Genomic DNA, 15,315 nt, shown 5'->3' on the forward strand with positions numbered 1-15,315 from the left:
GTGTGTCCTACCAGTTCTGCTAAGCTGGGACCCCATTAGCATGCTGAAAATCAGCAAAAAACCAAGGGCCCCAAGACACACATGTCTGGTTATGTACCGAACCTGGCTGCTTAACTCCACACTTAGTTCCCAGCAATCCTCCCTTCAGTGGTGCTAACATTATTGGATTTGTAGTCCTTGGTGTCTTGGGTCTCTTTGGTCTCAGGTGGGGATGGGGTCTATAAAACCTGTTTCTGGAGTTCGTTCAGTACATCCTTTGCCCCCAACAAAAGTGTGACTTTTATAAAGCATGTCATACAGACCATATAATTGTTTGACCTCCTGAGAGTCTGTTTAGATACTCACTTTCTCCACATGGCAATGAAAGACTGTGCTGACACAAATCCTGTGCTCTCTCCCCCTGCAGCCCTAAACATGGGGGCTTTCCAATAGAGAGGACAGCCACAGACCTGCAAATGAAATACAAATACAATGTAAGCCAAGGTCTAGGAAAGACATGACATGCCAAGAAAGGACCTTTGTGGATTTTACCCGTCACATCATAACAAAACTAGAACACAAGAGAATATATCAGTTAGGGCAGATTAAGAGACACGGGGGACAAAATAAGCAGATTACATGTTTAATGAAGAAAATGAAAATCCATTTACTTTTCTCCAAGTTCATTTATAATGATGTTTCTTTTCTCTATCCTGATAGCTAAAGCAGCCAATCTCTTTTCCTAACACTATTATTCACTAATGGTCTATCTTTTATTTTTTATTTTATTTTGTTTTTTTTGGTCTGTCTTTTAGAAAGGAAAAGAAATGACTGAACGTCCTGGTTGTATATGCCCTTGTTTCATTCTGTCACCATTATTACTCCATCACTTGTCGCTTATAATTCTACCATCTATCGCTCTCTCTCTCTCCTTTGCCTATTATTTCATTACGTCGCAGGTTCAAGAAGAAAGAGAAAAGCCTAATCTGTTCAAGAAAACAGCTATTAAATCTATTTAAATGGTTACAACTTAGGTAAAAATCAAAATGCTACCATTTATTTATAGGGTTGTCAGAAAAATCATGACTATATATTATAAAATCCTTAAGGAAGAAACTGGGGATGAATATAAAATAATTAAAATATCCTAAAAGCTATTGATTTTTCATCCCATCACTAAAAAGCTCCTCATTTCAATGAAAAAAATATTCTTACACTCTCATAACAAAGAGTATTTGTTTACTAAATTTACCTGCCTTTTTCCTAGAGGGAAGATCCTTCTCTCTAACTAATAATAACTAAATATTAGCAAAGAAAGTCTCCAAATGTTCCCAATTTTGTATATAGATGTAAAACATAATACTAAATCTGGAACTCTTCTAAGAGTCACATTTTGTCATGAGATAAAGATAACTGTATCTTTATCAAATTCATATTAGATAAGGGAAGCTTTTCCTTTGCAAGCTGACTAGAAGTCAGTCCGCATTAGGTTCAGGTGAAGGTGTTCCTGATATGAAGCCTAAGTGCATGGGGGATACCTGCAGAAGCCTGATGATGGAAGCCCTCGTCTGAGATTAGTTACTCTGACAAACCACAAGGCTACTGGGTTGGCCCATGCTTAGAGAGGAGTATCTGGAAGGTAACATTCAAACCAAAGGAGGTAAGTATATGGCTGAAATAAGAGGCAGCTCCCTAAAGCATGTTCTACAAGCAGGGTGGAATTTAAGATTTTTTAAGTTTAGAGGTCAAATACTTGCACTGAGGTCAAGAATGAGGAAAAGGTGTTGCTTAGCAACCAAATGGATGTTGTTTATTGTGTAAGTTATGACTGCCAATGTACAAAGCTCACAATTAACATACTTTGGTTGGTACACTATCAAATTCACTTTCCCCAATTCCAATCCTTCTTTTCATGCAGAATGGTGGTTTGCCAAGGAAATGCTCTTAGATGTGACAGGCTATTGGCAACTGTTGAGAAAGCTGAAAGAATAGTCTGTATTATGGAGCTAGGCATGCAGAGCCAATGAGAGGGAATGTACTGGAAGAGCTCAGAACTGGCTTGGCAAAGTGCTTAAAACTCCCACCGTCAGAGTCACTCATGAGTGTTTCAGAACTAGAAGGGATCCTGAATTGTCTAGCTCAACCAGCCTCAGCAGAAACACTTCCAGGGGCAATGTACTTATTACCACCTCCCATGGGGCTACTTTCACTGTTAAATTTGCATTCCCTTGAATTATTGGTCTTTTCTCTAGAAGACTCATTTTACCATGCTTGTTAAGTAGAGAATCATTGAGAGATTAACACTTACAAATTATGACCCAAAGGCAAAAATCTTAAGAGATAAGGTACAGAATGGCTGTTTTGAAGTAGATTGGGAAGGGCTGACCTATTTTTCCCAGCTGGGTATCCTGAGTACTGAGTGTTAAGGAGTATGATGGCATTCAGGCCCTTGGAGGACATGCGAAATAAAAAAAATGGGAACGGTAGTGGATATCAAGGGCTACAGATATTACATTTCAATTATTAAAAAATATATATGGCTGGCTGACATCTTAAAAATAAATAATTAAGATAAAGGAGTGAAATGAATAAGAATCTAAAAATGTGAATAATATTAATCTGAAGGCAAAAGAGTTTAAAAACTGTGGTGAGAACAAGTCAGCATTAAGACTTTTTACAAAGGAAACAAATGGATGACAAATTTCAGGGAGATGCAGAAAACGAGGCAGGAAACAGGTTTAGAGGAAGAGGCAAGAGTTAGTGTATGATAGTTATAATTTGATCTAAGACTGCCCCAGTAATATAAACAACCAAAAGCAAGGTTGTCTAATGACAGAGGTGGAAATGATTACTCATGTAAAATTCTTTAAAATGTCTCACAACTGTGATTTCATTTGGCCCTTACATGATTTCCATGCAGAAGTGGGTAGGTATTTTATCCCTTTCTGCAGACAAAGAAATTCAGATACAGAGAGGCTACGTTTAAAGGCCACATAAATGATGGGTTAAGATGTGCTAAGTGTTGATTTCATAAACACGGAGTCTTCCTTGCACTGAAGAAATGGATCCAAGTATTTACAGCAACACTTAAGAATCACTGGGGGCAGACAGCAGCTCAAGCAGGCCTTCCAGATAGTGTTATAAACTACAGCAATCCATAAAAATGTTCACTAATTGCTCCAACAACTTCTCTCATCATCACCCCTTTTAACATGGTCTTTCTTGCCCCTTTCCTATGCCAAACTATTATGAGAACACAAGTACACAAAGTGCAAGCTCTGCAGGCACAGAGTTCACTGCCTAGTGGCAAGGAAGACTAACCTGTTTAGTAAAGAATGGCTGAAAATAAGGGTGACTTATTGAGTGCTAATAGACTGCCATAGTCAAGTTAAAGTTGGATTAGCTAACTGGAGACATGATTAAATGAATTTTTAAAACAAACGGCTTTAAGAATAAAGAGGTAAAATCCAATAGAATGAGCTGATATAGAAATCCAAAACAGAACCAATATACTTGATATTTTCTGAGGTCATTATACATAATCTCAGGTTTATATGCAATACCAGTATTAATTTTCAAAAGGTGAGCAATTTACCTTGCTATATGAGTTGAGAACTAAGGTCTAAGGTCCAACAAATGCTTGGCATCCATCAGATGCCAACAGAACAGAATTCAGGGTCAAGTACAGTTCGGACAAGTTAATCAGAGATATATGTATAAATATATATGTATAAATATATGTATGTATATATAAACTGGCTATGTACGTATGTATGTATACTGGCTACTGTGCCACATGATGATCAGGTATAAAACAGTAAACTGGTATGTAAATGACTATTAGTATGGTGAATTTTCTTTTTATTTTCTTTTATTTATTTATGCATACAAGAGCTGGGGCACAGGCCAGAAATGCGGGGGGGTGAGAGGATTCACCAGAGACAGAGTAGGGAACAGAACAGACAGGCAGACTGAAATACACTGCTGAGGGGAGCAGCGGGCGAGTCAGGAGAGGTCTGCTGCACCATGTAGGTTGCTCCCTTCCTGGCCGGGGATCAAACTCGTGCTGCAGAGGATGCGTATTGCTTCACAGTGCGGTTCTTAACCCCTTACGCCACCAGCGAGGCCCCTAGTGAATTTTCTTTTTATACTTCTCTATGTTGTCAGCTACAACACTGGCAGTTTTTCCTAATGCCATATATAAACTGATCCTCACTGTATTCCTCTAACTTTCCAGCAAGCATAACTCCCTTACCTGCTTTGACTACAAGCTTTACCGCATTCCCTTGACTGTCTTTGAAGTCCTTAGGCTTTCTGCTCTTCTCTCACTGAATCTGTTGAGTGTCAGGCCTGTGAACTGTGGAGCAGGGTAGGACTATCAATGACACAGAAGTGGGAGGATCAGAGTAGGAGGGTGGAAGCAGGATGGCAAAAAGTTTCAAGGACAATGGCCTCCTCAGTCAGGGGTTGCTAGTATTCAGAGGAAGGTCCACTGCTGAATTTAACACAGAGCAGACTGCAGGTCTGTGGCAGTGAGGCACTAATCATTTTGTGAGCCCAACACAGCTCTGGGGAGCTAGCATGTTCCTTAATTTGGAAACACCCTATTTGGCATTTGTGCCATTAACCTGTTATCCCCAAATGCTGGTTTCATTCATCTTTGCAAAAGTGGATTTAGCTTCAAAGTTCAAGTCCATTTAATTTACCATCTTGGTTGAGATAATCATCTTTCAAAGATTTGGGCAAGAAAATGCCAATGTGCTGAAAAAATACATAAATTATTTGGGCAGATAATGATTGACAGTTAGCTAATGATACGTAGCCATTGTTCAAAGAAGATAACACATGGTGGAAAAGAGCATGATGCCAGGACTTAGAAGATGTTTCCTGACATGAACCAGTTCTGTGACTTCAGGTAAGTACTTGCGGGACTGAGTTTCTTCATATTTAATACAAAGTGTGAACAGGTGAGTTCTTATTTCTGGAATGGAACTGTTATCATCAAAAACATCTAAGGGATCAACAAGAAAGTTACATGATGGGGGGAGGGTGCAAAAAGGGAGACTAAAAGAAGGAATTCTTTATTTTCTTTAAAATCACTCTACTTGGGACCTTCTCTGCTGGCGCAAGGGGTTAAGACACAGCACTATGAAGCTATCTGCAGCCACTCTGGCACAAGTTCAAGCCCCAGCCAGGGAGGTGACCCACATGGTACAGACCTCTCCTGTCTCAACCGCTGCTACCCCCAGCAGTGTATTTCAGTCAATCTGCCTGTTCTGCTACCCACTCAGTCTCTGATGAATCCTCTCAACCACCCCCATCTCTGGCATGCACCCCAGCTCTTGTATGCATAAATAAATAAATCTTTAAAAAAATACTTGTAATTCATTCAACAACAATGACGAATGTGAGGTTAGAGGAAGGACACAGCATGACTGAACTGGGAGTACAGGGACTTCCCTAAAGACATGATGGAAGTTAGATCTTAACAGGTTGGCAGATGGGGTGGCAGGACCTGGAAGTCCATATTGTAGGGGAGAACTATGAGTGCCCAAATGCACACATGTGCCCATGAGAGGGCAAGTGGGTTAGGCAGCCGGGAATATTAGTTTGGGTTTTATCCTGAAAAATCAGTAGTTTTCAAACTCTTACATATTATTCATGAAAACAGGGGAGTCTATCCAAGTGGAAATATGTGTGGCATCTTGGGAGCTCCTGCTGGGTTTCCCACTGGCCCACACACAGTCCTTAGCTTACTACAACCCTCTGCTTCTTGAAGCACAGCTTGAAACCACTGCCAACTCTTTGAGGTATGCTCTGACTCTTCATGATACACACAACATAGAAACAAAACCTAAACAAAGCACAGCTATATGGCAGGAATCCCTGAATACTGCTCAGCTGGGGATTATCAAGATCAAATCTAATCTGATGGTTTTGCTCAGTATTAATTCTTCTAGGAGGAGGCTGGAGGTGGTAGAATGCAGTTACTCAAGGTGTCACAGTAGTTCTGGAATTAAGAGCTAAGATCTTAAATTAGAAACTGTTGGATATATTGTAAAGTATTAAAGACTCACTTCCTAGTGACAAATCCATTTATTTCTGAATAGAATTATAGTATTCAGCTGGCCTAATGGTTCCTTGTCTAGCTTCAGGGCAAAGAGTTATGATCAATAGGTAAGAACAAAAAAAGAGATTTGTATTCAACACAAGGGAAATTTTCCTAACAAGCAAGTTTATTTAATGATGGAACAGGCTGCCTGGAGTGAGAGTCCAGTCACTGAAAGCATTCAAGCAGAGAATGAATTTACATGTCAATGATGTCAAGGATGGACTTAATATATTAAATGGGAGATTGGGCTGTTAGACCACAAATGTTTCTCTCAAACTTAAAAGAGCTCCATGAAATAGGACCATAGCTAAAAATATATCAGGATCAAATAAATTTTTCAACATGGAAAAAAAATGCATGCTTAAAAACAGAGCAAAGAGGTAGTGAAGAGAGGGAGATGGGGATTGCTTGAGAAAGGAAGATTATATATTCAGTAGTTATGTTACCTTTGCAATTTTTCCCATTTCATAAATGTCTGCCTTTTGATCTTCAATATCCATGAAAGCAGTTTCAATTCTGCTAAGTGTCTGTTCATGGTTACTGCAGGTATCTGGGAGTCCTTCAGGAAAGTAGAACTGTGGAATGTTTTTCGACAATGGTGTACTGGCATTATTCACATGAGGAATAGGGGAGACAGGCTGGGTGCTACTTGGAACAGTGGCTGGAGGTGGAAGTGGTGTTCCAGGTTTTTTTCCTGGTTTATTTTGAATCTGGAAAGAAAACACAATTATGAGACATAATTCTAAAGAATATATATTTCTTGAAAGTTCTCACAGCTAATAGGTAGCTGAGTAGAAGTACAAGAAACCACAGTTAGCGACATAGAGATCAAGAGCTCTTTCTATTCCAGGCCATGGTAAGCATGCTTCTAGAAAATGCTTACCCATACTAAATGAATACTTTAATTATATGTCAGTACCTTAGTTTGCATGGATTTATGCTTAAAAATTCTGCAGTAAATTTTCCATCAGTGATGTGGTAGACATTTAACACTGTTAAATTCTGGTTAACATGTTAATATATTAAGGACCTCAGTCTGTTGAAATTGGAGATTGTTGTTGGTCTTCCTGTGAATCTGTACCTCTCCTTTCAGAGGCAGACAGAATGAGTTCTTTAAATATACAGATCTGGGCCTCCCCGGTGGCGCAGCAGTTGAGCGCTGGGCTGCGAAGCTGCCCGCAGCCTCTGCAGCGCCGATTTGATCCCTGGCTGCTCCCCGGCCACCGGAGGAGGGTCCCACCTGGCGTGCAGACCTCTCCTGCCGCCCGCTGCTCCCCTCAGCAGTGTACTTCGCTCCTTCTGCCTGCTTTGCTCCCCGCTCTGGCTCTTGAGAATTCTCTCACCCTCCCATGCTTCTGACTGTACCCAGTGCTTGTATAAATAAATAAATAAATATTAAAAAAAAATACAGATCTAAAACACATGGGGTGGGGGGGAAGAAGATGAGTGGCTCCTTTCACTTTCTTCTCTAGTTTGACTTTGTCTAGGTAGAATCACTGCTAGTCCCTGATGCAGATAAAATATTTGTTAAAAACAAATAAAGGATTTTAGTTTGGGAATATCTGCCAGATTGATTTACCCTAGAGGAACACCATTTTTCCCCAAGATACACATCTCTCTCATTTTTGGTATGCTCTAATAAGCAAGGACATTGGTCATTAATTTCATCACCGTCAAACTCCCTTTACAGTTTATTAAGTCATTTATAGTTTACAGCATTCTTTTTTCCAAAGAGGATTTGACACTGTGTATCATAAAAAGACATAATCAAGGACGGTATAAAAAGGGGGGACAATAGGAAAATTAAGATTTCTCATGATTTATGGGATAGGGAGGGCTGATACACTAACATTCAGGTAGGAGTTAATTTTACCAATGAATACCAAATTTAATTCTGAAGTTCCTACCATAAAAAGCAAAAAAGATTCCATAAGATTTTAATGTTTTAATTTCTACTCTTTTGACCAAATTAACTATCAAGGTTTATGAACATGGCAATGTATTAGATACTATTGCATGAAGTGTATAAAAAGGACATGACTGTTTACTAAATTCAAAGTAAATTTATTTTAAATTCTTGAACACAAAGTATTATAATGTTATTCTTCCTTAAATTATTCTACTGCACAATGAACAGTGATTTATCTGTAAGAAATAGATCTGAATATCATTTACTTCTGACAAGCAGGCTTACAACATAATCTTTAAGTTCAGAATAAAGATTTTTAGATACCCTTGAAAAAAAAGCATGAGTATGATAGGAGAATTAAGCTTTGTTCACAAAGACATATGATGAATATGATTTAATCTACTTTTACATACCCATGGTTCATTTTTCATTTGTTAGTATCTGACATTAATACACAGAATGGTGTCTGCTCATATATTATTGCTACTGGGGATATGAAGGTCAGTGGTCACACCAAGCCTTTGCTGTAGTATCAGAATACCACCCATATAAAGTCTAATTATAATCAGATTTATAAATAAAAAAACCTAACAGAAAACAGTGATGACTTACTAGCTTAGTGACCTCAAGAAAGTTACTTAGCCTTCTAGACTTTCAATAATAAAACAGATTATAACCCCTACTTACTGGAAGGTTGTTGAGTGGATTAAAGTAAATTATAGGATCTATTGAGGCAAAAGTTTCACAACAGTGCCAGTACGGATATGTCCTTATTTAAGAAAATGAGTCACCAGGTCAAAGGGTGGGATTCTTAATAAATTAAACATAACTTGTACTAGTCCCTTAGACTGAATAATTTGCATTTATACAGCAATTTAAAGTTTACAAACCCTTTTTGATTTAACAAATTGATAATTTATTCTAAGTAAATGTTTCTCTGCCTTGCTGCTAAATTTGCGAGCACTATTATATAAGCATGGATTAATAATAGTAGAAACTGTTCTTGAATTTCTGAAATAAGAAATATACTTCTTCATAGGCTTTACCTAGGTCACTGAAAAGAGTGTCATTTCTTTTCTGCCATTCTATGCTGAAAGAGATTTATGAGACTCATCAGCAAAACTTTTATTGTTCCTCAAAATGTTTCCCATATGTGACCAGAGCAGTTATAGATAACTTCAAGGCAGTTTATGACCACAGGATTAAGACCACTGGTGTCAGTGGGGATGAAACCCAATAGTCTAGTAAACTAGTAAAGAAGGTTTAGAGCAAGGCCTTAAATAAACACTTTACACATAAGCGACATTCAGACCAAACCGTGGCTACCTGTAAAGGTTTTTATCTGAATGGGAAAAGATTTGATTATATATTTCTACTTTCCTTAGTGTACTGCTTAGCATTAAGCAAGTCTCCGAGAGGATGTATCTATTAATGCACTGGTTAATTCCATATTTAATTAAACTACTGTTAGTATTTAAAGAAAAATAATTTATTTAAAACTTTGGGTCTATCAATTAACTTATTCAATTCACTAGAAGACACATAATTTAGACGTGTAAGTAGTTCAATAAAATGATCCTTTACAAACATTACAGAAAAAAACACAGTAATATAAATTTTGTCTGATTTACCAGCAAGTTTAACAGCTATTCTCTTTGAATAAAGTTTCTCATTCAAATCTAGGAATGCATTTGAATAGAGTTAGCTCAGTGATATATCTTATTTCTGTTTTAGTCTTGCCCTGTAAAATGAGATAATTCATTCTAATTAGTATCACTATGGTATTATGTCACAATAGCAGGTTCCAATATTTAACCATTTTTGAAATATTTTTTTTAAAAAGGCAATTTCATGTGGTCCAAATAATTTTAAATTACTCTGGGTAAGAATAACTATGAAACTATTTTTTTTTTGCTGGATTCCAGATGGTCATCATTTGCATGGCCCTTGATTTATATTGTACTCAATGCCAGAAAACTTAAAATTAGCTGGCCTTAAAGTTGTAAGCAAGCAGTATGGACTCTGCAAAATAGTCATTGCAGGCAGAAATAAGTCAGTCTCACAGCTTGAAAGATGACATTTTTTCAGTCCAGAAGTAAATACCATTCTTCATTACCTACATATATCACACATATACAGTTGTCTACACATAAAAATAGTTTTTCCTTTAAAAAAATTATCAGGCTTAATATTCTTTTTCAAAAATAATTCATTACAGATGCATGTATGTTAATATAATCTATTTAAGCAAAGTGTAAATAATGTTTCTAAACACAGAAATTCCAGTTTCTCAGAGACATTTCTAATAAAAATTCTACTACTTTCCTTGCTTAACTGAAAAATATTTGGTAAGTTGTATTGAATGTCTCTAAAATTGGATTCCTTTTCTACAATGAGTACTGTATACTCTAGATCCAGGACTATATTTAAACCTGTTGGAATCTCTCTACAAATAGCTTTCTGCAAATAGTTAGACAACAAGATTAATTCCTTGATCTGGTATAAAGTGAGCTGTAAAATTATTTTTAAATTAGTTCACTGGGTGGTTTTATTAGTAATAAAATATTTTAAAGAAACACCCAAGTTTCAAACCTGTGTCTGCTGAAATAACTTCAGTCTCTTCTTAAACCTTGATGGGAGAACAAAATCACAGCCCCTTGCTAGGAAAGCTAACTCTCCCCTTAAATCCGGGTCCCTTCGTAGAGATGTTTCCTTGATCATCATCTTTGAAAAGTGGATTTACTTAGAACTGTCCAGCACACTTCTGAAGATATTTAATAAGTTGTCAGCCTTGTTGGGTAGAAAGGTATTTTTTCCTCCTTATTTCCCAAAGAAATTAAGTTCAAGCATTGTGCTCTCCCAGCCTCCGGAGACCATAATCCATGCTTGTGCTGACATGCAGCTGGTTCTCAATTACAGCTCATGGCTCCCAATACCTGCTCATAATTTTCAAGTTAGAAACATGACCTGCAATGGGCCTGTTGCTCCTTGTAGGTAGCTACAAATTGGCCTGCACAGAATACAGAGGCTTCTGGGAAAAGAAGCACCTACTACTCTGAACACCAAAGTTAGAAACATTACAGATGAGTTTAAAAATAGCAACTTCTCAGATAATGCTAACTTCTTAAGCTCAGAGTATGTGAGGTGCCAGTCCACATAAGATAATTTCTCCACAAGCTAGAAGAAAAAGAAGAGTACTTTTGACTTTGTTACTTAATATTTCATAAAAAACAAAACCAAAAAAAAAAAAACAACAGGCTGCACTTCAAATTTAAAACTGTAAGTCTAAGAATAGTGTTTTATTTCTTACTTGAATGAAAGACAATACCCAAAACCATCTTGGTATATTAGGTTAAAATAAGGAGAAAAACAAACATTCACCCTCAAAAGGTATATAATACACAAAAAATTTGTTGGTCTTAGATTTTATTTTATTTTTTTTTTAATTTTTTTTTTATAGAGGCATGTTTTTTATTTATTTGTTTTGTTTTGTTTGTTTATACATGCACTGGGTACAGTCAGAAGCGCGGGAGGGTGAGAGAATTCACCAGAGCCAGAGTGGGGAGCAGAGCAGGCAGAAGGACCGAAGTACACTGCTGAGGGGAGCAGCGGGCGGCAGGAGAGGTCTGCGCGCCCTGTGGGACCCTCCTCCAGTGGCCGGGGAGCAGCCGGGGATCGAACCGGCGCCGCAGAAGCCGGGCAGCTTCGCAACCCAGCGCTCAACCGCTGCGCCACCGGGGAGGCCCGGTCTTAGATTTTAAAATCAAGTAATTTTAATTTTTTTAAAATTAAAGCAAATTTAAGTTTGATAAAACAAGCTTTTTGGGAGTGATTCTGGATAAATTTATAGTCAAAGTATTGGTTAGGAAAGGGGAATAATTGGTCAGTAAAAAAGCTTTAGGTACATATAGCTCAGTGAAGATACAAAAGATGAATAGCAATGACACAATACATTTTGAATTTGTGAGGCCTTTTTTTTCTTCAAGGAGCTTTTAAGAAATACCAGATTAAAAAAATTTTGTGAAACATTGATTCAAAAGAACACCTGTACCTGTTTATTGCAGCACTATTTATAGTATGTAAAACCTATTTAATAAGAGGTAAAACCTGGAAACAACCCAAGTGCCCCAAAATAGATGACTGGATCAAGAAGATGTGGTATATAATGGAATACTATTCAGCAATCAAAAAATATAAACACATGTCATTCCCAGCAACATGGGTGGAGCTAGAAGGAATTATGCTCAGTGAAATAAGCCAGAAGGAAAAAGAAAAATATCTGATGGTTTCACTTATAGAAGGAATATAGGGGAACCAAATAAGACATTAGGGGAAAAAGTAATAACAATACGAAACACAACACAACAAAAACAAACAGATGCTTATAAACCAGAGATATCCTGCAGGCGAGGAGGAGGGAGAGGGATCAGAGGGAGGGAGAAGTATGGGGGACTGAGGTGATGGTGCATGGGTGCACTGGTGAAGGAAATTCTGTGGGGACTCACCTGAGGGGGGGAAGCAAACATTGTTTAAAAATGAACAATGATGTAAAAAATATATAAATAAAAAGAAAATTAAAAACAATATTTTGTTATTTTATCATATAAGTTATTTATAAGTGAATTAAGTTATTTACAAGTGAATTTCCAAGTCTAACATTTATGCTTCAATATTTATTTTCAATCACATTATTCAATCAGTACTTACTTTTCTACTTCTAAAAAACATTATCAAAACCCTCTCAAAATCAGACAGCTAAATTGTCTTATTTAGTGGGAATTAAAATTCTTTGTTTTCCCAAGCGAAATGCCCCAAAATAGATGACTGGATCAAGAAGATGTGGTACATATACACAATGGAATATTACTCAGTAATCAAAAAAGATAAACACACGCAATTTGCAGCAACATGGATGGAGCTGGAAGGGATCATGCTCAGCGAAATAAGCCAGAAAGAAAAAGAAAAATACCGGATGGTCTCACTCATAGCAGAAATCTAGAAAACCTAAATAAGGGACCAAGAAAAAGAGTAACTATAAGAAAGAAAAAATCAAAATCAAACAACTATGAACCAGAGACACACTATCGGGGAGTGGGGAAAGGCGGGATTGGGGTCAAAATGGGGGGGGGGTGTAATTGTATGGGGAATATAAAAATTAAAAAAAATTAAAAAATTCTTTGTTTTCCATTATTTCCTACAACTGAATTCAGTTTTTTTCTTAATTTCCGTTCAAGATATCCTGACAACACTTTATATGTACATTTGGGCTTATATGTCTGTGGTTTTTTCAATTTTTTTTTCCTTTAAACTGTGGAATTCTCCATTCATATAAAAATCTTACCTAAGAGCTTTCAATATATACTATGGTTGAAGGAAAATTACAATAGAAGTCACTGGTCTAATGCTTCAGCATAGGTCCTTCTTATCTTCTCTCAGTGGGCTTACATGTTAACTCTGTGCTAGTTTTCCTCATCCTCTTGCCTAGAATACTTTTTCCCTCCCTCATTCCCCTTCAAATTAAAACATCAAAAAAGTGTGTTATATATGCAGCTAGGTCTTTACACTTAGGATTCATGCTTTTTCAATTAAACCACAACTTAAGTTGTCCGCCTCCCGCCCCCAGCCTTTTCTTCCCAGCACCAATCCATGGTTCAGGGTGTAACTTTTCATCCCTTCCTGAAAATGTTACTTCTCAAATTTTTGTTTTTTAAGATTGATTTATTTATATAAGCACTGGGGTACAAGCCAGAGGTGCAGGAGGGTGAGAGAGAATTCAACAGAGACAGAGCAGGACGCAGAACAGGCAGAAGGACCGAAATACACTGCTGAGGGGAGCAGCGGGCTAGACAGGAGAGGTCTGGCGTGCCATGTGTGAATCTCCCTGGCTGGCGGGAAATCAAACCCACAACTGTAGAGGCTGCAGACAGCTTCACAGCACTGCAATCAACCTGTTGCACCACTGGGGAGGCCCTACTTCTCAAATTTATATACTCTTAACAATCCTTCAAAATCCAATGCAAATTTTATGTCTCATGAAGCTTTCTTATTTTTTCCTTACTGCAATTCTCTTAATGAAATACTGTAGAATTGCTCTTAAGTGACCTTCACTTGATTAACTTTCTGGATTAGCCAATGTTCTCAATTTCTTCAATAAGAGAGAGCATGCAATGTCTAGGACATACTGATTCACGGCTATTTGTTTAGTTTCTATCATGCCCTCATATTTTTATATCTGTAGTTGAATTGTATGCTTCCTAAGAGTTAGTTGTGTTTGTCCCAATTTGTTTATGCTGGCTGTATATTTTATAATTATTTAACTCAATGACATATTACATAAACTGATGAGCTATGAGTGTGGGAAAAAAAAAAGTTGCTGTTTCTAAAATTCCTAAAATTGAAAAAAAAAAGGGGGCCCTTAGTGAAATGGTTTATGAAGATTCAGTAAAGGCAAACTACTACTAAAACAATTTTGCTGTAAAATTAGGTATGAGTGGGCCTCCCTGGTGGCGCAAGGGGTTAAGTTGCAGCACTATGAAGCTATCTGCAGCCAGTGGCATCAGTTTGATGCCAGCCAGGGAGATAATCCACATGGCACAGCAGACCTCTCCTGTGTTGCCCACTGCTCCCCTCAACAGTGTATTTCAGGGCCTCCCTGGTGGCCCAAGGGGTTAAGATGCAACCTATGAGGCTATCTGCAGCCACTGCAGCATGAGTTTGATTCCTGACCAGGCAGCAACCCACATGGCACAGCAGACCTATCCTTTCTTGCCCGCTGCTCCCCTCAGCAATGTACTTCCGTCGATCTGCCTGTTCTGTTCCCCACTCTGTCTCTGGTGAATGCTCTCAATACCTCCCCCCCACACCTCTGGCCTGTACCCCAGCTCTTGTATGCATAAATAAATCTTAAAAAAATTAGGTATGGGTGAGATAAAGAAAAAAAATCATTAAAATCTAGAAGGTTTAAGAAATCCAAGTTGCTTCACTACTGACTTTTTTCTCCACTTTGAAGGAACTGAAACTGGGTAGCAGTCAACAAAGTACTGAGTGTGATTTATTAAAAGATAGATGTCCTGAAACTCCAATTCCAAAGACCACATAGATCATTCTCAAAGAAAAGCTTTGACTCTGTATCAAAAGATCTGAGTACATTAATGTTTTGAATTAGATTATTTAAGATACACGTTATAGTATACAGTATACTGTAGAGAGGATTTTGTTTTGTTCAATGGGAAAACTGTAGCATGTTTATCTGTAATGGAATCATACAATAAAGGGCAAAAATTAATGGCCTTGGGAAAGAAAAGGGTCAATGACT

General features: G+C 37.6%; 1 protein-coding gene across 6 annotated transcripts in view; it reads right to left on the reverse strand.

The window, feature by feature from the left end:
- PPP2R3A (protein phosphatase 2 regulatory subunit B''alpha) overlaps window positions 1-15,315 on the reverse strand; it is a 152,627-nt gene that overhangs the window by 72,730 nt on the left and 64,582 nt on the right. For 5 of the 6 annotated variants that reach the window (XM_054700811.1, XM_037525936.2, XM_054700810.1 and 2 more), the window contains 2 exons: window positions 6,538-6,801; window positions 346-449 (listed from right to left, as the gene is read on the reverse strand). In XM_054700811.1, the coding sequence (XP_054556786.1) occupies window positions 346-449; window positions 6,538-6,591 (158 nt within the window). In that variant the 5' untranslated portion in view covers window positions 6,592-6,801. Of the gene's footprint in view, window positions 1-345; window positions 450-6,537; window positions 6,802-10,592; window positions 10,836-15,315 lie in introns of those variants that run through there. The other variant, XM_037525937.2, reaches the window with a different exon arrangement.

The sequence above is a fragment of the Talpa occidentalis genome, unplaced genomic scaffold, assembly GCF_014898055.3.
Source record: "Talpa occidentalis isolate TD23 unplaced genomic scaffold, MPIMG_talOcc4v2.1 talOcc4.4, whole genome shotgun sequence".
Classification (NCBI taxonomy): domain Eukaryota; kingdom Metazoa; phylum Chordata; class Mammalia; order Eulipotyphla; family Talpidae; genus Talpa; species Talpa occidentalis.